Raw genomic sequence first — 24,976 nt, 5'->3', positions numbered from 1 at the left:
CCATATGATTGAGCAATTCCATTTATGGGTATTTTTTCAAAGTGTGTATCAAGAGATGAATGAATAAGCTGTGGTATGCATGGATTATTACTCAGCCAAAAAGAAGAATGAAATCTTGTCATTTGTGAGAAAATGGATGGACCTAGAGGGTTTTATGCTAAGGAAAATAAGTCAGACAGAGTGACAAATACAGTATGATGTCACTTGAATGTGGAAACTGAAAATCAAAACCAGTGAACCAAAATAACCAAACAGTAATGTAGTCATTGAAACAGAGAACAAAGAAGTTGTTTACAGAGAGGAGAGGGATGTGGTGATGAGAGAGCTCGGTGAGAGAGATTAAGACTTACAAACTTACCTTATAAAATAAATGAGTTTGGGAGACAAATGTACACCATGAGAACACAGTCAATGAGAATAGTCCTTTGGGCAGCTGGAATAAAACAGCAGGAGAAATATAAGGAATGACAACTAAAATGTAAAGAGCCTTTTTGGAGAGAAATCCTCTGTGTCAGAAGAAAAGAGAGAAACATGCTTAAGCTACAAATGGAGATCAATGATGGATCATGAACTTTTTACCCTGAAAGCAGACTGAGTTCTGAAAAATCCTGACATGCAAGTCTTGAAAGGGTAATATTGATCTCCTATGACTACTGGAATGAGCAGATATGAGAAAACAGAATTCTAAAAGACAATGACAGAAGGATAGATGTTAGAAATAAATTTGCAGTTTCTTAAACAACAAAGACTGAGTTGTGTGAAGGGGGAAATGATCCCAGTGGTAGACACTAAGGTGACTGGCTTATGACAATTTCTTAAGTTCTACCTCTGTTGAGGGGGTTACTTTATACATACGTGTTTTTACAAAAAGTTCTTTTGAAAGTAAATAGATAAAAACATTTAATGAAAAAACTTACTTATAAATATGGAACATATAGATATATACAGAACATAAAGATAAAACTGTAGATAAAACTAATACTACATCAACGCAGCAAAACAAATGAAGCTGTACTAAATGAGGACTCTCAGGAGAGAGGCAATGAGGCCTCCCCTAATCTGATCCAGATGAGGCTCCTGGTGCTGTGGGGGCTCCACCACCTCTGGGGTCCAGGATGGGGTCCAGGTCCAGGTCTTCAGGGATTCAGATGAGAGCCTGCAACGACAACACAGGTGATGGAGTGCCTGGGAGGTGCAGAGTCAGACAGAGGAAGGCTCCCTGGGGAGGGTGAGCAGGACCCAGAAGACTTCCCAGCATCTAGACTTGGCTTTGGGGCTCAGATCTGCAGGGCACTGGGTCTGTTTGCTGCTCTTTGCTGAGGGTGTTGTCTGTTAGTAAGGAGTGTCTAGAAATGTCCCACAGGAGCAAGTACACCTGGGCATCTGGCTGGCAAACCTCAACTGATGGGTCCCCAGGACAGTGAGACCCAGGCAAAGGAACAGGGGACTTGGGATTCAGGATTGAAAGTTTGGGTCCCCCCTTCCCTCTAGGCCCTGGGAGGAGCAGGAGGTCAGATGACACGGAGGGTAGGAGAACATGCCCACCCATCCTACACAGTACAACTGCTCCTGAGACCTGAGCATTGGAAATGGACAATCACCTGGAATCTCTGTTTTCCTGAATAATCATTTATAAGCCCCAACCAAACTCTTCTGAGGTTTCTGCTTTTAAACTGGTTTTATATTATAAAAAGTACATTTTAACTGTTTAGCACATCACAACATTGAAATTTGAGAGAAAACATTTCTTTTCAAACTATAATAAAACAAGATATGTTATTAATGACAGACTTGGGAACAAAACAAAAGGAACATGAGTAACTTGAATCCTGCCACTCATCCCAAGTGGGCTGCTCAGTCGCTTGAGTCATGTCTGAGTCTGAGCAATCCTATGGATGATAGCCCACCAGGTTCCTCAGTCACTGGGATTCTTCACACAAGAACACTGGAGTGGGTTGCCATGTACTTCTCCAGTGGATCTTCCATACCCAGGGATCAAACCCTTTTCTTGTGTCTCCTGCATTGGCAGGAGGGTTCTTTACCACTAGCGCCACCATCCCAAGTGCACAAAGGACTAAATTGCTTTCTGGTGTGTCTTCAGTTGGACACATACACAGAAGAATCTACTGAACCTCCAAATTCAGGTTGAGAGATGCTGCCCTGAGGTGACCTAGGACCCCAGGGTTCCAGATCCTGAGAGACCCCAGACTTGGGCACCCCCAGGCTGGCTGGGACCATCAGGACCAGGGAGCACCCACAGGGATGCAGAGCTGCCAGGTGATGCCCTGCCTGCACGGCTTCTGGGCACCTGTGTCTCCTTCACTCTGTTCCCAGAGCCCAGGACTGGGGAGGGCAGGGCCGCCCCAACCTCTCTCTGCAGCTGGTGATGGACTAGGGATTCCCCCTGCTGCCTTTAGCAGGGTTGGGAGGGCAGAGCTGGATCCTGCAGAGGGAGATGAGGAAACCCCCACGGGGGGATCTTTAAAGAGAGCACTCTGGAACAGCAGCTCCTGGACTCCTGCACATGGTGGCCCCATAGTGCCCCCCGGCCTCCCTGCAAATGGAAGAGCTGCCAGAAGAGCCAGTCCAGCAACCTCGGGGGCGTCTGTGGACGGGACCTGGACGGGACCTGTGCCCTGGGGAGACGTGCTCAGGGCATCCTCCACTCGTCTGCACAGATTGTTACCACCCTCTTGTCTCTACATTTGTGGTGACCCTCAGAAGCAGACCCCATGGTTTCTGCTGGTGATTCTGAAGCACCAACAAGCGAATGGGGTCATGACAGAGACACAGGCCCTCGTCTGCCTCACCTTTCACCCCAGGTCCCACGTTCACTCTTGCTCTTCCAGGTCTTCCTCATCATCGCTGCTGACTTCTCCTGAAGCAGTCTTCAGAAAGATGACCAGAGATCTTTTTGGTATCTGGAAGGAAGAGATCAGTCAAGCAGGTCCAATCCCTCCCAGGGTAGGAAAGCAACCATATGGGGTAGCTCAGGGCAGTGCAGACTTCATGGGGGCCCTTCAGCTGTGTGGGTCCAGACCTGCTGACTCCAGCCTCAAGTCCTGCTCAGGCCACTCGTGGTGACAAAACCAGGTTCAAGGGTGCAGACATGAGGTCAGGAGTAGGGAAATGCTCAGAAAATGGGGGAATAGGGCTGAAGATAGATTCATAGATTTTATATAAGCTCCTAGGTCCCCAAGTGCCTATAAGAGACCAGGTCCTGCAGAAGGCTAATCAGAAAAAGAGGGAAAGAGGAGAAAGGGAAGGGTTGCAAAGAAGAGTCTATTGATCAGGATAAGAGAGAACATTTTTAAAAGATACGAAAGAAGAAATAAATGACCTCTATAGTCTTGCTCTCCTCCAAATCCTCAATATGCACCATGCAGTTTCTTGGTGTCTGAGGGCAGCACTCATCTGGAGTGGCTGTGGGAAAGCAAAGGGGAGATTTAGAGTCAGGATGTGACCAGGGGACCCTGTGCCCCTCACAACCTGGCCTTGGGACCCCTGGTGCCCTTTTCTCCAGGGACCTCCCAGGGCCTCAGTGTTTCACTTCTGCAATGAAAAAGTGGGTCTTTGACATCCAACATCCTGTTGCCACCCTCAGCTTGTCTACGAGTGACGAGGAATGACACCATTTCCACGTGTTCCTCCTCCAGGTGGTCACTGTCTCCATGCATCTCTGCCCACGACCTTGCTTGCCTTCTTCTACCACTGTTTCCCCTCTACTTCCTTCATCATTTCTCTCCTCTAGTCACTGTTCTTTTCCTTCCTCCTTGAGCCTCCACCAACCCTAGAGTTCTCCAACATGGAAACATTAGAAGAAGGACGATGTGTGTATGGCCACAGTCTCTAATGAGTCCATTATTTAATTAAACAATCCATCACTCTCAGGAATGGCCTGACATGGACATGAGAATCTTCTGAGTCCTAGGGGAGGGGAGGACAAAAAGTTCACATAACAGAGACTATCCTGTTGCCTGACGTGACCTCAGTGGCCTGGGAGATACTTAATGCTCTCAGCAACACCTTAAGTTTCCCAGACCCTAAGAGAGGATAGAGGCAAACACTTTCAATTTCATTTAGCCAGAAATGGAAAAAAGAAATCCAAAAATATATATGGAACCTCTAAGGACTCCAAACAGACACAATAATCTGGAGAACTAATTTCAAATTTTCTCACCTCCTGATTTCAAAGTACATTACAAAGATATAGGGATCCAAGCTGTATGATAGTGACATAGGAACACATGCATAGCCCTAAAGACCAGAATAAAGAGCCCCAAGTAAACTCATGGATATAGGGTCAAATGAAATTCACCAAATTTCTAAGGCAAGAAAAGAGTGAAAGCATAGTCTCTTCAACAGTCAGTAGGATGAAAAGATAACCTACAGAAAATTACAAACAATATATCAGAAAGGGAGATCATACTCAAAGTATATAAGAAAATACCACAACTCAAATGTAAAACAAGTAAAAAAAATGAAAGGTAAATAAATGAGTTGAGGAGTATGCAAAGATTGTGATCAAAACCACCGAGAGCTTCTCTCCGGAGGGAGTATTGGGTTCTAAGATGAGCAGTCACCCCGAGTCCTGCTGCTCTGAGTCTCTGACCTAAGTTTGGTCAGTCCCAGAAGACCAGGTCAGTAGGGCTCCTAGAACATGTGTAAAGAAAGCCAGCAGCCCCTTCACAGTCTCTAGAATCTGCAGCCATGCTGGTCTCTAGGAACACATGGGCTGCTCTCACGTGGAAGCACCTTCAGCACAGCATCCTTGGGGAGGTGTGGTTCTGAAATGAACTCCAGCAGACTCAGCCCAGGCAGGGACGCAAGAGCACGTGTGCTCTAACTCATTCAACCCTGAGAGCACCCTTTACATGAGGAATAAACAGTGAGGACAAACATGAGGGCAAACCACACGTCCTGAAAATGCACAGGGAGAGAGTTCATGTCTCACCCACAACCTGACACTCACTGCCAGAACTTGGTCTCCAGTGTCAAGTGACTATGAGACTTTTGTGCCACTAGGATACGGCCATCATAGGAGAATTTAAACATGAAGCCAAAGTCCTGCGTGTATACTACAATGCAGGTAATAACCAGAAGCCAAGCTTTCATATTTGGCAGGTGAAAGGGCAAGGAACAAGGAGTCTTGTGAGAAAGGATATTTCTAAATGGAAAAGCAAGAAGAAATGACTCTAAGCACAACAGAATCAACTACATGGACACATAACTCTATTATATTGTTAAAATACGAAAAGAACAAACTACAACTCTAGACATATTTCCTTCTTCTTCCTCGGTTTATATTCATCTCTGAAGAAGCAGGTGTAACTCAAATGGTCCAGGAACCCTCTCCCTCTAAATCCCACCTGAGAGTTGTTCCCTACCTGCATTCTCTTCCGCATCATTGCTGCCAAGGTTTTCCACAAAACAGTCTGTAGAAAGATAACCATGAGCAATAATACAGTTATTACACAAGTTGAGCTACCCATTTCTCCTCCTCCACTTGGCTCACACAGCATCTTCCCGGTCTTCCCTCCAGGCTCACAAACCTCCCCTGTGCTTTGTGGAGTCAGAGCCCTTCAAGAAGACGGTGATCACATTTGAACATATTCACATGAGAAAGAGGCTGAGAAAATTACCTTTTAACCTTACACTTCTACAGGCCCAATACAGCTCTTACATTCAAGGTTATGAAGCTGAAATGCCAATGCTTATGGACACTTTTGAAATATGGCTAGTGTGACCAAGCTATGTGTGCTTTTTGTGATTGTTTCAATATAACAAGTTAAGTATTGTGGAAATATGTTAATTATAGATAGGCAGATCTAGCTAATGGCTACTACACTGGAAAGTTCAGCTCTAAGGACTCCACAGACAAGGAAAAGGCAACTAATTGCCTGTTCTATTTTTCATTTATTCCAGATGATATGATGGCCTGATAAGATCATTCATATGTAGGTATATCTGGGGCTCTTGAACCCAGTCCAGGCACTGGGAGAGTGCTTGTGAACATCCCAATAGTGCTGGAGTGGGTAGCGGTTCCCATCTCCAGGGCATCTTCCCAGCCCAGGAATTGAACTCAGGTCTCCTACATTTCAGGCGGATTCTTTACCAGCTGAGCCACAAGTGAAGCTCGAGAATACTGGAGTGGGTAGACTATCCCTTCTCTAGCAGATCGCCCTGACTCAGGAATCGAAACAGGATCTCCTGTGTTGCAGGCATATTCTTCAACAATTGAGCTACCGGTGAAGCCCTAGTAAGGTGAACACTCAGATTCAAAGAAAATTCTCAGGAGGGAGCTCATTTGTGGGCAGAGGTAAAGGGCATGGCCCAGCACTCGTGTACTACAAGTAACCAGAAAGTAGGTATGGAGGGAAGGGAGGAATATTCACTCTCTTCCTGAGCCCATCTTTCCCATCCCTGATTCTAGAGGACCCAAGCAAGGCAGTGGAAAGGGCTTATTAGGAAGTGAAAGATTTGTGCACTGATAACCATAGAATACTGTTGAAAAAAGAAGAGACAAGTAATCGGAATACCGTACCATATTCATAGACTGGAATATTTTAGTGTTGTTGACCTTCCTATACTCCTAAAAGTGATTTACATATATATTGAAACCACTTACAAAATTCCATGTCATTTTAATAAAATGGAAAAAAAAAATCTCCCAAACTACGGAACCCAGAAGAAACCCAAAGAACAAAAACAGTCTTGAGAGCAAAGAACAACAATGGGGCCTTCAGGCTTCCTAAATTCAGAACAGGCAAGAATGCCACAGCAGTCAAAACTGTGTTCTACCTGCAGCTAAATAGGCAGAGAGACCAATGAATCGTAAGGAGGGAATCTTGAATACACTGACCACTGTGGCCAAATGATAGTTGCTAAGGTTCTGAAATTATCAAGTGAAGAAAGGATCGTCTCCTCAAAAATCAATAGACAGGCAACCTATAGAATCAAAGAAGTATCTGCAAACTTTGTATCTGAATAAAGAGCCAATATCCAGAATATAAAAGCAACTGCTAAAACACAACTTCACAATAATATCAGGCAAATATCTGACTTTAAAACATGTTCAAAAGTTTCCATAGACATTTCTTCATAGAAGACATAGAAGTGATCAATATACATAGGAAATATGCTTAGCATCACTAAGTAGCAAGTGGGGTACTTAGTGGAAATGGAAACCAAGTCAAAAGGAGATATCACCTTTCAGGAGGTGTATTATATGAAGAAAATAATAGATGTTGGCAAATATGTAGAGAAGTGGAACTTCCATGCCTGTTGGTAGGAATGATAAATGGCATAGCCATTATAGAACAGTTTGGAAGTCCCTCAAAAAATTATTAAGATTATCATAAGATCCAGCAATCATTTATTTGAGTTTATATCCAAAGGAGATAAAACTAGAATGTTCCAGGAGATACCTATAATCTCATATCCATTGTTGCATCGTACACAACAATCAAGATAGAAAAACTGCTCAGTGTCCAAGGGCAGATAAATCAAGAAAGAAAATGTGGTGCATACATACACTGGAATGTGATTGAGTCTTTAAAAATGAAGGCAATCCTGTCATTTGAAGCAAAGTGGGAAGCTATTGGTAAGGGCGAAATAAGCTAGTCGCAGGAGGACAAATACTGAACAATTCCACTTACCTGCCATATCGAAAGGAAAGTTCAGGGAAGCAGAGAATAAAAGGGTGGATCCAAGACCTGGAAAGAGGTTGACACAGGGAGTGTCTGTTCAATGGTTACAGGAGTTTAGTGGCAGGATGGAAAAGTTCTAGAGACGTGCTGAACAACATGGTGCATTGAGTTAACAGGACAGACTGGACACTTCAAAGGGTAAGAGGCAAAGCTGGAATGAACTTCCTCCATTTATGCCTGGAGCCTCCTCCTTTCTCAGATTCCTCTGAAACTGGGTGTTGCTCTTGGTACCAGGGGCTCCCTGAAGAAGGAAGGAGCCTCCCCAGTACTTGGGGCCTTGGATGAAGGGGAGAGATTCATTCTGAGGCTCCAACAGAAAGAGTTTGAATGAGGGAAGTGGCAGAGTGGTGAATCATGAGCAATCAAAATCCTACAAGACCTACTAAGTGATGAGATTTACTATTAAATGAAGGTGTGGTTGACCCAGTAAAGGGGATTCTGAAACAGTTTTGCTCATTAAGAATCTTATAGGACTTCTATGGTGGCTCAGTGGTTAAGAATCTACCTGAAAATGCAGGAGATAAGAGTTCAACGCCTGGTCTGGAAAGATTCCACATGCTGTGGAGCAACTAAACCATGTACCACAACTACTGAGCCCACCTGCCAAACTATGGAAGCCCAAGAGCCCTGGAAGCCATGCTCTGCAACTAAGAAGCCACTAAAGTGAGAGGCCTACGCACCACAACTAGAGAGTTGCCCTTGCTCTCCATAAGTAGAAAGAAGCCTGAGCAGCAATGAAGGCCAAGAACAGCCAATAAAAATTTTAATAAAAAGAATCCTGTAAACATCTTCCTCAGCAGTGATGGGATTTGTATTCCTGGGAAAAGGATGTTCACTTGGTATAAAATCAATGGATACAGTGAATGTATATACTTTGTTTTCTTTTTATACACATAAACATTCATGGTACATTGTGATGGGAAATATATTGGGGCTGACACCACTAACAGTGACGTTTAGGGTGACAGATATTTTGGAAAACACAACCCAAAAATTCAAACACACAAAGAATCACACTATTCATTATACATAAAAACACACCCAGTCCCATGGACACAAACCTACACTATTAACCATAATACAGCTTCTTCCTGGAACTACAGTAATCATTCACATTGATCTCTTGTAAATTACTTTCTATCACCAGGGCCCCTATACTCATTCCCAGAAGGAATTTGGAATCAGTTTGGCCTCTACACTAAAACCAGCGAGAAAGCCCCAACTTTCTCATCTGCACAGTTTTTTCTCCCAAAGGGAATGATTCTAGAATACATACCACTTTCACATCCTGAAAGGGCCACCTGCAAGTACAGAAGAGAAGACGCTATGAGGGTAAGATCACATAGATGCACAGTCTTTGGTTCATTGGGTGACAGTAGAAAACCTGATGAGGAGCAGTGAGGAGTCCAGGGAACCCAGCAAGATCAGCACACACATACTCAGGATGAAAGGCAAGACCTGTGCCTGGAGGATGGAACTCCAAGTCCATTTAGGCTGGAGATTGCACAATTCTTTTCCTAGAAGAAATGTTGCTGCAGGAGAGAGAAATCTGTACTCTACAGAGTGTAATGGATGCTAACAATTTTAGTATCTTGTAGACTGAGGAATCATGAGTTGGTAATAAGACTCTCGTCTACATTATCCCAACAAAGGGAACTGTCTCTATATGAAACAAAAACCATCAGAGTCACAACGTAATTCTACTGAAAGAGAAATGAAACAATATTTCTATCTCATACCAAAAAAAAAAAAAAAAAAACCAGCTTGCCTTGGAGAAACACTGAGTCTGTTCTGTGTTGTCACATGGTGGGTTGACTGGCAGGTCCTCCGTGAAGTCTAGAGGGACACAGAGTAGCTGTTAGAACACTGGTGAAGCTGTTCAGGAATCATGCAGGGGGTTTTCTCTTTGTGTGGACACGGGGTGGTGTGTCCAGATGTGGGAGGTTATTAAGCATGAGGTGAACTTGTGTTCATCCATCCTCTTTGGAGGAGGAAGGAAAGTAAAGGAGACGAAGAAGGAAATGAAAATAGTACTTTGGCTTTCTAGCTAGAGGAACCTAATCAACATGAAATATTCAATCTAAAAAAAGGAAAGCTCTAAAATGTGTGTATTGTTCAATGAAAGAGACCCATGAGGCCTCCTGCTTATTGTGAGGTCCTGCTAAATTACCACTGTCCCTTGATTTTTCCCAGATCACTCTTCTCCAGGATCTACAGTTGCCGATATTCTAATCATCATGTTTTGTGTGAGACTTTGTACTTGATTAAAAGTGATCTCTGATAGGGAACTGAATTCAATATTGGGCAAAATATGCTATTCTCTTAATTCACTAACCAATTTTCTTAAATGAAATCAAATATGCAGTATTTGGCAATACTGAATTCCTGCCATTTAATAAGAGCCACTATGAATGATATCATATTTTTCTATCAATATTTGTTTTTTATAGTGTGCATATCCACTGAGTCAGTTCCTGTCCACATTCACAAGGGCAATATGTATAGTGGGAAAGTTGATTATAGAAAGCACAGTTTCTCCACCAGGTCTTCTTGGGGAGCTAGAGGGACACAGAGTTGCAGTCAGGACATGGGTGAGGATGCTTATCAATCACTCAGTGTTTCTTTCTTTTTTTTTTCTCCTTTTATTTGAAGGGGACATAGGGTCGAGTGTATGCATTAGGGAGGTTAGTAGCTATGGACCGATCTGTTGTTGAATCATCCTTTTTGCTGGATGAAGGAGAGCAAAGGAGAGGAGAAGGAAAGAAATGAAACAGAGTTTCTGCATTTTGACTAGGGATAACGTAAATGATGGGGAAAAAAGTAACACTAAAATGCATGCCAGCTTTCAGTGACAGAGACCCATGAACCTCCTGCCTGTTTACAGCATCTGTTAAATGGTCCCTGTCTTCTGGATTTTTTCTCAGATCATCACCTCCCCAGGATCCACATTTGTAGCTACTGAATTTAGTATGTTTTCTCTCAGACTTTGTTCTTGATAAAAAGCAAACTCTGTTAGAGGACTGAATTCAATCCTACCTTTCCAAATAGCTACTATTAACCATGTGATATTCTTTCCCAGTCTTCATTTTCCAAACAATGTTTCCATGTCCACTGAGTCAGTGGCTGTTCACTCACAGAAGTCATACATTTAGTGGGACAGTTCGTTGTAGAGAGGAAACATAGGCTGAACGCTGACTTTGTCTAACCCAGGATTACAACAATGTTCAGGAGATTATAACAAAAGTAAAGGTCATTAGACTAACTACCAAGTTCCACTGTGAGATCTATTTGACACCTTCCATTGACTGTGTGCTACAGGGTCTAATCAATGTAAGGTTTATGGTAATGTCACCCAGTACAATGAAATGTTTCCCTGATAGGATCTGCTCTTGTTCTTGTTTAAGCAATGACACTAGCATCAACACATATGACCAACATTGTCTGCACAAGGCCACACAACTCTCAAGATCTGAGAGCTGACCATGAAGATACAACCACATGGTGCCTTTTACCCTAATGACTGTTCCAAAGTTGGCTGTTAATCCACTTTTGGTTGCCCTGGGTTTCAGAACAACTGACCCCACCTTAAAATGAGTCTGGAACTCTGGAGCTGCTAGTACCTCCAGGCATGGACGTAGATGCAGGGACCCCTTTCTCCATGACTGAGGATCATGGCTGAGCAATAAGTGGAGGTCAGGGGTCCAGAGCAGACACACTGGGACCACCCATAGGTTCCCAGTTTGGCTTGTCCACTTAGGAGGTCAAGAGTTTGGGCTGTTTTTCTCAGCACCATCTCCATTTGAGGACAATGAATATTAACCAAACTTGAGGAATGGCTGAGTTGAGGGAAGAGCCAGGTAATATATAGACAATGTCCAGTGGTGATGAGAAGTGTTTAGACAGTTTATGGTTGACTTGCGCTGTTTAAGAGGGAAACATCGCCTGAGGAAACACACATACATAGAGCTTCAGAATCACAACACATGGGCCCAAACATGGGCCCCCAAACCTGATTCACAGAAACCCACAGTATCTAAACAATGTAGCTGTTTCCAAGTACCATAGAACACAGACATTGTTCTTTTCTGGGAGATCAGTCTCTTCTCTGGACCCCGAGTCCTCACACCCATAGGAATCCAGCATCAGGGTGACTCTGCAAAGCTAGCTGGCAAGAGAGCCCCAGAATCATCAGCTAAATTGTTCCTCAGCAGAGGGACGGTCGCTGAATATTTACCATGTTCATTGGCTGCTCCGGCTGCCTGTGATTAGAGAGAAGAGAACAGTGTGAGGGTTGCCAGCACCGTGTGTTCTTTGCAGTAACTTTTATGTTATCTGAGTTTTTGTTTTCCTCAGGTAACTAAACTCTTAAAAAAATCAATCGTTCCAAAAGAAAACAGAGCGGACCCTTGTTGAAAAGGCTGGGCTCTTTCACTTAGGATCTTTCAGTTTCCAGGAGGAAAAAATTCGAATGAGGAAAGTACCTACAGTAGTAATTGATGGTATTTTTTAGTGTCCTTTTGAATCAAGTCTCTGTTGATAACAGAATTAACGTCAATATTTCACCAGCAAGGAATTGAATACATAAGTGCTAATATACATTGTCAGATTACTGTAACTGTATTTCGCTGAATGAAACATAAAGAAGTGAAGCAGGATCTATGTGAGACACAGACAGTTGAGCTTACCTCCAGGGGTCGGAGAGGTGATTCCTTAGCCCCAGCCTGGGGCAGTTCCACCACGAGGTGCTCCTGGGGAGCTAGAGGGAAACAGAAGGCCATCAGGACAGAGGAGAGGCTGCTTCCAAACATCTCAGGTTTCTTGTTTGTTTGTTTGATGGGACATGGGGTGGAATGTCATGTACATGAGAGAGGTTAGTAACTGTGGACTGAGCTGCTTTTGAACCCTCCTCTTTGCTGGATGAAGTACAACAAAGGAGACAAGCAGGAAGGCAATGAAAGAGAGTGCCTGCATTTAACTGGTGATAACCAAAGTAATGGGAAAAGTGAAACATTACAATGCATGCCAGCTTTCAATGACAGAGACGCATGTCCCTCCTGGCTGTTAGAGCTTCTGGGAAATCACACCTATCTCCTGGATTACTTCCTAGGTCACTGCATCCTCAGGATCCACTGTTTCAGCTATTGTACTTACCAAGTCTGTGAGACTTTATTCTCGATTAAAAGCAAACTCTTGTTAGAGGACTAAATTCAATACTACCTTTCCAAATAGCTATTATTAATCATGCGATGTTGTTTTCCAGGCTTGATTTTCCAAACAACGTTTGCAAGTCCACTGAGTCAGTGGCGGTTCACACTCACAGAAGTCACACTTTTAGTGGGACAGTTCATTATGGAGAGGAAGCATGGAGTGAACCTGACTGTCTCTGACCCAGCTGTGTATGAGATTTACGACAAGAGTCATGGTCACTAGACTATCATGTTCCACTGTGAGCTTTATTTGACCATTTCCCTCGAATGTGTACTACAGGGTTTAATCAATGTGAGGTTATGGTAATGTTACCCAGTACAATGAAATACACCTCTGATGATAATATGCTTTTGTCCTTGTGTAAACAAAGACAGGAACACCAACACATATGGCTTACACTCTACAAAAGGCCACCCAACACTCAGAATCTGTGACTTGACCAAGAGGATGTGAGTCCCGAGATTCTTTTCCCAATAATGACTGTGCCAAAGTGGGCGATAATCCACCTATGGTTACCCTGGGTTCTTTGACCACTGTGCCCACCTTATAATTATAATGATGGGCAGGATCTGGACCCCTGGACCTGCTAGTACCTCCAGGGATGGATATAGATGCCGGGACCTCCTTTCCACATGACTGAGGATCACGTGGCTGACTGGTAGGAGCAGCTTACTCATTCAGAAGAGCCAAATTTGGATCAACACTAGGTACTCAGTTTAGCTTTTCCACTAGGAGGTTAAGATTTTGGGCCATTTGTCCAATTGCCATCTTCACTTGAGGAAAATTAATATTAAGCTATTTTGGGGAATGGGTTCCCTGATAGCTCAGTTGTTGAAGAATCTGCCTGCAATGCTGGAGACCTGTGTTTGATCCCTTGGTTTGGAAGATCTCCTGGAGAAGGGAAAGACTACCCACTCCAGGATTCTGGCCTGGAGAATTCCATGGACTCTAGTGCATGGGGCTGCAAAGATTTGAATACAAACTGAATGACTTTCACTTTCACTTTTGAGGAAAGACTGAGTTGAGGAAAGAATCAGGTAATGTATGGCCAGTGTGCAGTGGTAGTGAGAAGTGTTTAGAAAGTTCACAGTTGACTAGTGCTGTGTAACAGGGAAACATCTCCAGAGGCAACACACACAGACACAGAACTTCAGAATCACACCACCTGGACTCACACAAGGGCCCCCAACCCTGATTCACACAAACCCACAACATCTAAATGATGTAGTTGCTCCCAGGTACCATAGAACAAAGACATTGTTCTTTCCTGGGAGATCAGTCTCTTCTCTGCACCTACAGCTCACACCCTAAGTAGGAATCTAGCATCAGGGCCACTCTCCAACCAGAGCCAGTCAGAGAACCCCACCTTTATCAGTTGGATTGTCCCTCAGCAGAATGATGATCCCTGAATATTTACCGTGTTCACAGCCTTCCCCAGATTCCTGTGATTGCAGAGAAGAAAACAGAGTGAGTGTCTCAGCATCTTGAATTTTCTGCACTAAGTCTTCTGTTATCTGTTTTTTTGTCCTCAGGTAACTAGCACTCTTCATTTCAGTGGCTCCAAAATGAAACAGACAGTCTTCTGTTGGGAAGACTGGTCTGTTTCACATAAGATCTCTCAGTTTTAATTTGACCAATGTTTACAAATTGTTTTTCAAGAAAGAACACTTGCTGCTGAGCAAAGTACCTACAGTAATAAATGATGCTGTCTTATTGAAATGTCCTTTTGAATCAGGACTGTGTTAATAATAGATTTATCCTCTCTACTTTCCCAGCCAAGGATTCGCATGCTTCAGTGGTAATGTAAATTGTCAGATTACTATACCTGTGTTCGACTAAAAGGAAAATAAAGCAGTGAAGCCGCAGCCTTGCCCCAGTTAAGAAAGGTGCACTTACGTCCATAGTCCTCAGAGGCTCGTCTTCAGCCCAGTCCTGGGGAAGCTCCACCACCCTGTCCTCTTGAGGAACTGGAGGGACACAGAACAGCAGAGGGACACAGGTAAGGTGCTCAATAACCTCTCAGGAGCCTTTTTTCATTGGAGGGGCTTGGGGTGGAGTGTATGCATAAGTCATTAGTAACTACGCACTGAGTTGCTGCTGAATCATCCTCTTTTTTGTATAAATAAGAGCAAATCAGAGGAGCAGGAAATAACGAAACAAAACTTCTGTATTTTAACTAGTGATAACCTAACAGTTCGGGCAAAAATAAACACTGAAATGCATGCCACCTTTCACTGACAGAGATTCATGAAACTCCTGCCTGTTTATATCTTCTGCAAAACCAGCCCTATCCTGAAGGATTTCTTCCTAGATCACTGCCTCCCCAGGATTCAGTTTCAGCTGATGCACTTACTAAGTTTTCTGTGAGATTTTGTTCTTGATTAAAAGCAATCTCTGTTAGAGGACTGAATTCAACCCTACCTTGCCAAATAGCTATAATCTATCATGTGATGTTTCTTCCTAGTCTTCACTGTCCAAACAATATTTGCACGTCCACTGAGTCAGTGTCTGTTCACACTCATTGAAGCCATACATTTCGTGGGACAGTTCATCATGGAGAGAAAGCATGGGGTAAACGTTGACCTTCTTGGACCCTGGTGTGCAGGAGGTTTACAACAAGAGTCAAGGTCCCAAGCCGAGTGTCAAGTTCCACTTTGAGATCTATTTGACACCTTCCCTTCAAAGTGTGCTACAGGGTTTAACCAATGTAAGGCTTATGGTAATGTCACCCAGTACAAAGAAATATCTCCCTGATGACAATCTGTTTTTGTTCTTGGTTAAGCAATGACACTAGCACCAACAGATATGGCTTGTACTGTCTAAATAAGGGAACACAACTTTCAGATCTTTGAATTGACCAGGAGTATATGAATCCCAAGGTGTCTTTCACAATAATGATTGTGCCAATGTTGCCGATAATCCACCTACGTTTGCCCTGGGTTCCATTACCACTGAGGCCATCTTACAATGATGGGCACAATCTGGACCTCTGGAGCTCTAGTACCTCCAGGCATAAACGTAGATGCAGGGACCCCCTTGCTCCATGACTGAGGATCCCATGGTTGAGTGATAAGTGCAGGTCAGGGGTCCAGAGCAGACACACTGGGACCACCCATAGGTTCCCAGTTTGGCTTCTCCACTTAGGAGGTCAAGAGCTTGGGCTGTTTTTCTCAGCACCATCTCCAATTGAGGACAGTGAATATTAACCAAACTTGAGGAATGGCTGAGTTGAGGGAAGAGTCAGGTAATATATAGACAATGTCCAGTGGTGATGAGAAGTGTTGAGACAATTCACAGTTGACTTGTGCTGTGTAAGAGGGAAACATCGCCTGAGGAAACACATACACATAGAGCTTCAGAATCACAACACATGGGCCCATACATGGGCCCCCAAACCTGATTCACAGAAACCCATAGTCTCTAAACGATGTAGCTGTTTCCAAGTACCATAGAACACTGACATTGTTCTTTTCTAGGAGATCAGTCTCTTCTCTGGACCCCCAGTCCTCACCCCCCATAGGAATCCAGCATCAGGGTGACTCTGCAAAGCTAGCTGGCAAGAGAGCCCCAGAATCATCAGCTAAATTGTTCCTCAGCAGAGGGACGGTCGCTGAATATTTACCATGTTCACTGGCTGCTCCGGCTGCCTGTGATTAGAGAGAAGAGAACAGTGTGAGGGTTGCCAGCACCGTGTGTTCTCTGCAGTAACTATTATGTTATATGATTTTTTGTTTTCCTCAGGTAACTTAACTCATAAAAAAAATCAATCGTTCCAAAAGAAAACAGAGCGGACCCTTGTTGACCCTCTTTCACTTAAGATCTTTCAGTTTCCAGGAGGAAAAAAATTCTACTGAGGAAAGTACCTACAGTAGTAATTGACGGTATTTTTTAGTGTCCTTTTGAATCAAGTCTCTGTTGATAACAGAATTAACGTCAATATTTCACCAGCAAGGAATTGCATACATAAGTGCTAATATACATTGTCAGATTACTGTAACTGTATTTCGCTGAATGAAACATAAAGAAGTGAAGAAGCATTTATGTGAGACACAGACAGTTGAGCTTACCTCCAGGGGTCGGAGAGGTGATTCCTTAGCCCCAGCCTGGGGCAGTTCCACCACGAGGTGCTCCTGGAGAGCTAGAGGGAAACAGAAGGCCATCAGGACAGAGGAGAGGCTGCTTCCAAAGATCTCACGTTTCTTGTTTGTTTGTTTGATGGCACATGGTGTGGAATGTCATGTACATAAGAGAGGTTAGTAACTGTGGACTGAGCTGCTCTTGAACCCTCTTCTTTGCTGGATGAAGTACAACAAAGGAGACAAGTAGGAAGGCAATGAAAGAGAGTGCCTGCATTTAACTGGTGATAACCAAAGTAATGGGAAAAGTGAAACATTACAATGCATGCCAGCTTTCAATGACAGAGACACATGTCCCTCCTGGCTGTTAGAGCTTCTGGGAAATCACACCTATCTTCTGGATTACTTCCTAGGTCACTGCATCCTCAGGATCCACTGTTTCAGCTATTGTACTTACCAAGTCTGTGAGACTTTATTCTCGATTAAAAGCAAACTCTTGTTAGAGGACTAAATTCAATACTACCTTTCCAAATAGCTATTATTAATCATGCGATGTTGTTTTCCAGGCTTGATTTTCCAAACAACGTTTGCAAGTCCACTGAGTCAGTGGCGGTTCACACTCACAGAAGTCACACTTTTAGTGGGACAGTTCATTATGGAGAGGAAGCATGGAGTGAACCTGACTGTCTCTGACCCGGCTGTGTATGAGATTTACGACAAGAGTCATGGTCACTAGACTATCATGTTCCACTGTGAGCTTTATTTGACCATTTCCCTCGAATGTGTACTACAGGGTTTAATCAATGTGAGGTTATGGTAATGTTACCCAGTACAATGAAATACACCTCTGATGATAATATGCTTTTGTCCTTGTGTAAACAAAGACAGGAACACCAACACATATGACTTACACTCTACAAAAGGCCACTCAACACTCAGAATCTGTGACTTGACCAAGAGGATGTGAGTCCCGAGATTCTCTTCCCAATAATGACTGTGCCAAAGTGGGCGATAATCCACCTATGGTTACCCTGGGTTCTTTGACCACTGTGCCCACCTTATAATTATAATGATGGGCAGGATCTGGACCCCTGGACCTGCTAGTACCTCTAGGGATTGACATAGATGCCAGGACCCCCTTTCCACATGACTGAGGATCACGTGGCTGACTGGTAGGAGCAGCTTACTCATTCAGAAGAGCCAAATTTGGATCAACCCTAGGTACTCAGTTTAGCTTTTCCACTAGGAGGTTAAGATTTTGGGCCATTTGTCCAATTGCCATCTTCACTTGAGGAAAATTAATATTAAGCTACTTTGGGGAATGGGTTCCCTGATAGCTCAGTTGTTGAAGAATCTGCCTGCAATGCTGGAGACCTGTGTTTGATCCCTTGGTTTGGAAGATCTCCTGGAGAAGGGAAAGACTACCCACTCCAGGATTCTGGCCTGGAGAATTCCATGGACTCTAGTGCATGGGGCTGCAAAGATTTGAATACAAACTGAATGACTTTCACTTTCACTTTTGAGGAAAGACTGAGTTGAGGAAAGAATCAGGTAATGTATGGCCAGTGTGCAGTGGTAGTGAGAAGTTTTTGGAAAGTTCACAGTTGACTAGTGCTGTGTAACAGGGAAACATCTCCAGAGGCAACACACACAGACACAGAACTTCAGAATCACACCACCTGGACTCACACAAGGGCCCCCAACCCTGATTCACACAAACCCACAACATCTAAATGATGTAGTTGCTCCCAGGTACCATAGAACAAAGACATTGTTCTTTCCTGGGAGATCAGTCTCTTCTCTGCACCTACAGCTCACACCCTAAGTAGGAATCTAGCATCAGGGCCACTCTCCAACCAGAGCCAGTCAGAGAACCCCACCTTTATCAGTTGGATTGTCCCTCAGCAGAATGATGATCCCTGAATATTTACCGTGTTCACAGCCTTCCCCAGATTCCTGTGATTGCAGAGAAGAAAACAGAGTGAGTGTCTCAGCATCTTGAATTTTCTGCACTAAGTCTTCTGTTATCTGTTTTTTTGTCCTCAGGTAACTAGCACTCTTCATTTCAGTGGCTCCAAAATAAAACAGACAGTCTTCTGTTGGGAAGACTGGTCTGTTTCACATAAGATCTCTCAGTTTTAATTTGACCAATGTTTACAAATTGTTTTTCAAGAAAGAACACTTGCTGCTGAGCAAAGTACCTACAGTAATAAATGATGCTGTCTTATTGAAATGTCCTTTTGAATCAGGACTGTGTTAATAATAGATTTATCCTCTCTACTTTCCCAGCCAAGGATTCGCATGCTTCAGTGGTAATGTAAATTGTCAGATTACTATACCTGTGTTTGACTAAAAGGAAAATAAAGCAGTGAAGCCGCAGCCTTGCCCCAGTTAAGAAAGGTGCACTTACGTCCACAGTCCTCAGAGGCTCGTCTTCAGCCCAGTCCTGGGGAAGCTCCACCGCCATGTCCTCTTGAGGAACTGGAGGGACACAGAACAGCACAGGGACACAGGTAAGGTGCTCAATAACCTCTCAGGAGCCTTTTTTCATTGGAGGGGCTTGGGGTGGAGTGTATGCATAAGACATTAGTAACTACGCACTGAGTTGCTGCTGAATCATCCTCTTTTTTGTATAAATAAGAGCAAATCAGAGGAGCAGGAAATAACGAAACAAAACTTCTGTATTTTAACTAGTGATAACCTAACAGTTCGGGCAAAAAGAAACACTGAAATGCATGCCACCTTTCACTGACAGAGATTCATGAAACTCCTGCCTGTTTATATCTTCTGCAAAACCAGCCCTATCCTGAAGGATTTCTTCCTAGATCACTGCCTCCCCAGGATTCAGTTTCAGCTGATGCACTTACTAAGTTTTCTGTGAGATTTTGTTCTTGATTAAAAGCAATCTCTGTTAGAGGACTGAATTCAACCCTACCTTGCCAAATAGCTATAATCTATCATGTGAGGTTTCTTCCTAGTCTTCACTGTCCAAACAATATTTGCACGTCCACTGAGTCAGTGTCTGTTCACACTCATTGAAGTCATACATTTCGTGGGACAGTTCATCATGGAGAGAAAGCATGGGGTAAACGTTGACCTTCTTGGACCCTGGTGTGCAGGAGGTTTACAACAAGAGTCAAGGTCACCAAGCAGAGTGTCAAGTTCCACTGTGAGATCTATTTGACACCTTCCCTTCAAAGTGTGCTACAGGGTTTAACCAATGTAAGGCTTATGGTAATGTCACCCAGTACAAAGAAATATCTCCCTGATGACAATCTGTTTTTGTTCTTGGTTAAGCAATGACACTAGCACCAACAGATATGGCTTGTACTGTCTAAATAAGGGAACACAACTTTCAGATCTTTGAATTGACCAGGAGTATATGAATCCCAAGGTGTCTTTCACAATAATGATTGTGCCAATGTTGCCGATAATCCACCTACGTTTGCCCTGGGTTCCATTACCACTGAGGCCATCTTACAATGATGGGCACAATCTGGACCTCTGGAGCTCTAGTACCTCCAGGCATAAACGTAGATGCAGGGACCCCCTTGCTCCATGACTGAGGATCCCATGGTTGAGTGATAAGTGCAGGTCAGGGGTCCAGAGCAGACACACTGGGACCACCCATAGGTTCCCAGTTTGGCTTGTCCACTTAGGAGGTCAAGAGCTTGGGCTGTTTTTCTCAGCACCATCTCCATTTGAGGACAATGAATATTAACCGAACTTGAGGAATGGCTGAGTTGAGGGAAGAGTCAGGTAATATATAGACAATGTCCAGTGGTGATGAGAAGTGTTGAGACAATTCACAGTTGACTTGTGCTGTGTAAGAGGGAAACATCGCCTGAGGAAACACATACACATAGAGCTTCAGAATCACAACACATGGGCCCATACATGGGCCCCCAAACCTGATTCACAGAAACCCACAGTCTCTAAACGATGTAGCTGTTTCCAAGTACCATAGAACACTGACATTGTTCTTTTCTAGGAGATCAGTCTCTTCTCTGGACCCCCAGTCCTCACCCCCCATAGGAATCCAGCATCAGGGTGACTCTGCAAAGCTAGCTGGCAAGAGAGCCCCAGAATCATCAGCTAAATTGTTCCTCAGCAGAGGGACGGTCGCTGAATATTTACCATGTTCATTGGCTGCTCCGGCTGCCTGTGATTAGAGAGAAGAGAACAGTGTGAGGGTTGCCAGCACCGTGTGTTCTCTGCAGTAACTTTTATGTTATCTGAGTTTTTGTTTTCCTCAGGTAACTTAACTCGTAAAAAAAATCAATCGTTCCAAAAGAAAACAGAGCGGACCCTTGTTGACCCTCTTTCACTTAAGATCTTTCAGTTTTCAGGAGGAAAAAAATTCTACTGAGGAAAGTACCTACAGTAGTAATTGACGGTATTTTTTAGTGTCCTTTTGAATCAAGTCTCTGTTGATAACAGAATTAACGTCAATATTTCACCAGCAAGGAATTGCATACATAAGTGCTAATATACATTGTCAGATTACTGTAACTGTATTTCGCTGAATGAAACATAAAGAAGTGAAGAAGCATTTATGTGAGACACAGACAGTTGAGCTTACCTCCAGGGGTCGGAGAGGTGATTCCTTAGCCCCAGCCTGGGGCAGTTCCACCACGAGGTGCTCCTGGAGAGCTAGAGGGAAACAGAAGGCCATCAGGACAGAGGAGAGGCTGCTTCCAAAGATCTCACGTTTCTTGTTTGTTTGTTTGATGGCACATGGTGTGGAATGTCATGTACATCAGAGAGGTTAGTAACTGTGGACTGAGCTGCTCTTGAACCCTCTTCTTTGCTGGATGAAGTACAACAAAGGAGACAAGTAGGAAGGCAATGAAAGAGAGTGCCTGCATTTAACTGGTGATAACCAAAGTAATGGGAAAAGTGAAACATTACAATGCATGCCAGCTTTCAATGACAGAGACACATGTCCCTCCTGGCTGTTAGAGCTTCTGGGAAATCACACCTATCTTCTGGATTACTTCCTAGGTCACTGCATCCTCAGGATCCACTGTTTCAGCTATTGTACTTACCAAGTCTGTGAGACTTTATTCTCGATTAAAAGCAAACTCTTGTTAGAGGACTAAATTCAATACTACCTTTCCAAATAGCTATTATTAATCATGCGATGTTGTTTTCCAGGCTTGATTTTCCAAACAACGTTTGCAAGTCCACTGAGTCAGTGGCGGTTCACACTCACAGAAGTCACACTTTTAGTGGGACAGTTCATTATGGAGAGGAAGCATGGAGTGAACCTGACTGTCTCTGACCCGGCTGTGTATGAGATTTACGACAAGAGTCATGGTCACTAGACTATCATGTTCCACTGTGAGCTTTATTTGACCATTTCCCTCGAATGTGTACTACAGGGTTTAATCAATGTGAGGTTATGGTAATGTTACCCAGTACAATGAAATACACCTCTGATGATAATATGCTTTTGTCCTTGTGTAAACAAAGACAGGAACACCAACACATATGACTTACACTCTACAAAAGGCCACTCAACACTCAGAATCTGTGACTTGTCCAAGAGGATGTGAGTCCCGAGATTCTCTTCCCAATAATGACTGTGCCAAAGTGGGCGATAATCCACCTATGGTTACCCTGGGTTTTTTGACCACTGTGCCCACCTTATAATTATAATGATGGGCAGGATCTGGACCCCTGGACCTGCTAGTACCTCCAGGGATGGATATAGATGCCAGGACCCCCTTTCCACATGACTGAGGATCACGTGGCTGACTGGCAGGAGCAGCTTACTCATTCAGAGAGCCAAATTTGGATCAACCCTAGGTACTCAGTTTAGCTTTTCCACTAGGAGGTTAAGATTTTGGGCCATTTGTCCAATTGCCATCTTCACTTGAGGAAAATTAATATTAAGCTATTTTGGGGAATGGATTCCCTGATAGCTCAGTTGTTGAAGAATCTGCCTGCAATGCTGGAGACCTGTGTTTGATCCCTTGGTTTGGAAGATCCCCTGGAGAAGGGAAAGACTACCCACTCCAGGATTCTGGCCTGGAGAATTCCATGGACTCTAGTGCATGGGGCCGCAAAGATTTGAATACAAACTGAATGACTTTCACTTTCACTTTTGAGGAAAGACTGAGTTGAGGAAAGAATCAGGTAATGTATGGCCAGTGTGCAGTGGTAGTGAGAAGTCTTTAGAAAGTTCACAGTTGACTAGTGCTGTGTAACAGGGAAACCCCTCCAGAGGCAACACACACAGACACAGAGCTCCAGAATCACACCACTTGGGCTCACACAAGGGCCCCCAACCGTGATTCACACAAACCCACAACATCTAAATGATGTAGTTGCTTCCAGGTACCCTAGAACAAAGACACTGTTCTTTCCTGGGAGATCAGTCTCTTCTCTGCACCCACAGCCCACACCCCAAGTAGGAATCTGGCATCAGGGCCACTCTCCTACCAGAGCCAGAGAACCCCACCTTTATCAGTTGGATTGTCCCTCAGCAGAATGATGATCCCTGAATATTTACCGTGTTCACAGCCTTCCCCAGATTCCTGTGATTGCAGAGAAGAAAACAGAGTGAGTGTCTCAGCATCTTGAATTTTCTGCACTAAGTCTTCTGTTATCTGTTTTTTTGTCCTCAGGTAACTAGCACTCTTCATTTCAGTGGCTCCAAAATAAAACAGACAGTCTTCTGTTGGGAAGACTGGTCTGTTTCACATAAGATCTCTCAGTTTTAATTTGACCAATGTTTACAAATTGTTTTTCAAGAAAGAACACTTGCTGCTGAGCAAAGTACCTACAGTAATAAATGATGCTGTCTTATTGAAATGTCCTTTTGAATCAGGACTGTGTTAATAATAGATTTATCCTCTCTACTTTCCCAGCCAAGGATTCGCATGCCTCAGTGGTAATGTAAATTGTCAGATTACTATACCTGTGTTCGATTAAAAGGAAAATAAAGCAGTGAAGCCGCAGCCTTGCCCCAGTTAAGAAAGGTGCACTTACATCCACAGTCCTCAGAGGCTCGTCTTCAGCCCAGTCCTGGGGCAGCTCCACCACCATGTCCTCTTGAGGAACTGGAGGGACACAGAACAGCACAGGGACACTGGTAAGGTGCTCACTAACCTCTCAGGAGCGTTTTTTCATTGGAGGGGCATGGGGTGGAATGTGTGCATAAGGCATTAGTAACTATGCACTGAGTTGCTGCTGAATCATCCTCTTTGTTGTATAAATAAGAGCAAATCAGAGGAGCAGGAAATAACGAAACAAAACTTCTGTATTTTAACTAGTGATAACCTAACAGTTCGGGCAAAAAGAAAAACTGAAATGCAGGCCACCTTTCACTGACAGAGATTCATGAAACTCCTGCCTGTTTATATCTTCTGCAAAACCACCCCTATCCAGAAGGATTTCTTCCTAGATCACTGCCTTCCCAGGATTCAGTTTCAGCTGATGCCCTTATTAAGTTTTCTGTGAGATTTTGTTCTTGATTAAAAGCAATCTCTGTTAGAGAACTGAATTCAACCCCTGCCTTGCCAAATAGCTATAATCTATCATGTGATGTTTCTTCTTAGTCTTCACTGTCCAAACAATATTTGCACGTCCACTGGGTCAGTGTCTGTTCACACTCATTGAAGCCATACATTTCGAGGGACAGTTCATCATGGAGAGAAAGCATGGGGTAAACGTTGACCTTCTTGGACCCTGGTGTGCAGGAGGTTTACAACAAGAGTCAAGGTCACCAAGCAGAGTGTCAAATTCCACTGTGAGATCTATTTGACACCTTCCCTTGAAAGTGTGCTACAGGGTTTAACCAATGTAAGGCTTATGGTAATGTCACCCGGTACAAAGAAATATCTCCCTGATGACAATCTGCTTTTGTTCTTGGTTAAGCAATAACACTAGCACCAACATATATGGCCTGTACTGTCTAAATAAGGGAACACAACTGTCAGATCTTTGAATTGACCAGGAGGATAGGAATCCCAAGGT

At 43.7% G+C, this 24,976-nt stretch overlaps 1 protein-coding gene across 5 annotated transcripts in view; it reads right to left on the bottom strand.

Moving 5' to 3' along the window:
* Positions 1-883: 883 nt before the first annotated feature.
* LOC133227545 (uncharacterized) overlaps positions 884-24,976 on the bottom strand; it is a 48,473-nt gene continuing 24,380 nt past the window's right edge. For 2 of the 5 annotated variants that reach the window (XM_061382144.1, XM_061382140.1), the window contains 14 exons: positions 23,990-24,060; positions 23,460-23,535; positions 21,576-21,646; positions 21,131-21,155; positions 14,814-14,884; positions 14,284-14,359; positions 12,395-12,465; positions 11,944-11,968; positions 9,478-9,545; positions 8,986-9,010; positions 5,388-5,435; positions 3,341-3,423; positions 2,811-2,921; positions 884-1,156 (listed from right to left, as the gene is read on the bottom strand). In XM_061382144.1, coding sequence (XP_061238128.1) covers positions 2,832-2,921; positions 3,341-3,423; positions 5,388-5,435; positions 8,986-9,010; positions 9,478-9,545; positions 11,944-11,968; positions 12,395-12,465; positions 14,284-14,359; positions 14,814-14,884; positions 21,131-21,155; positions 21,576-21,646; positions 23,460-23,535; positions 23,990-24,060 — 800 coding nt within the window. In that variant the 3' untranslated portion in view covers positions 884-1,156; positions 2,811-2,831. Of the gene's footprint in view, positions 1,157-2,810; positions 2,922-3,340; positions 3,424-5,387; positions 5,436-8,985; positions 9,011-9,477; positions 9,546-11,943; positions 11,969-12,394; positions 12,466-14,283; positions 14,360-14,813; positions 14,885-19,403; positions 19,475-21,130; positions 21,156-21,575; positions 21,647-23,459; positions 23,536-23,989; positions 24,061-24,976 lie in introns of all 5 variants that reach the window. The other 3 variants (XM_061382141.1, XM_061382143.1, XM_061382142.1) reach the window with 3 other exon arrangements.

Source organism: Bos javanicus, chromosome 16 (genome assembly GCF_032452875.1).
Source record: "Bos javanicus breed banteng chromosome 16, ARS-OSU_banteng_1.0, whole genome shotgun sequence".
Taxonomy (NCBI): Eukaryota; Metazoa; Chordata; class Mammalia; order Artiodactyla; family Bovidae; genus Bos; species Bos javanicus.
The sequence above is the reverse complement of the archived record's forward strand: the minus strand, read 5'-3'. Positions and strand labels throughout refer to the sequence as shown.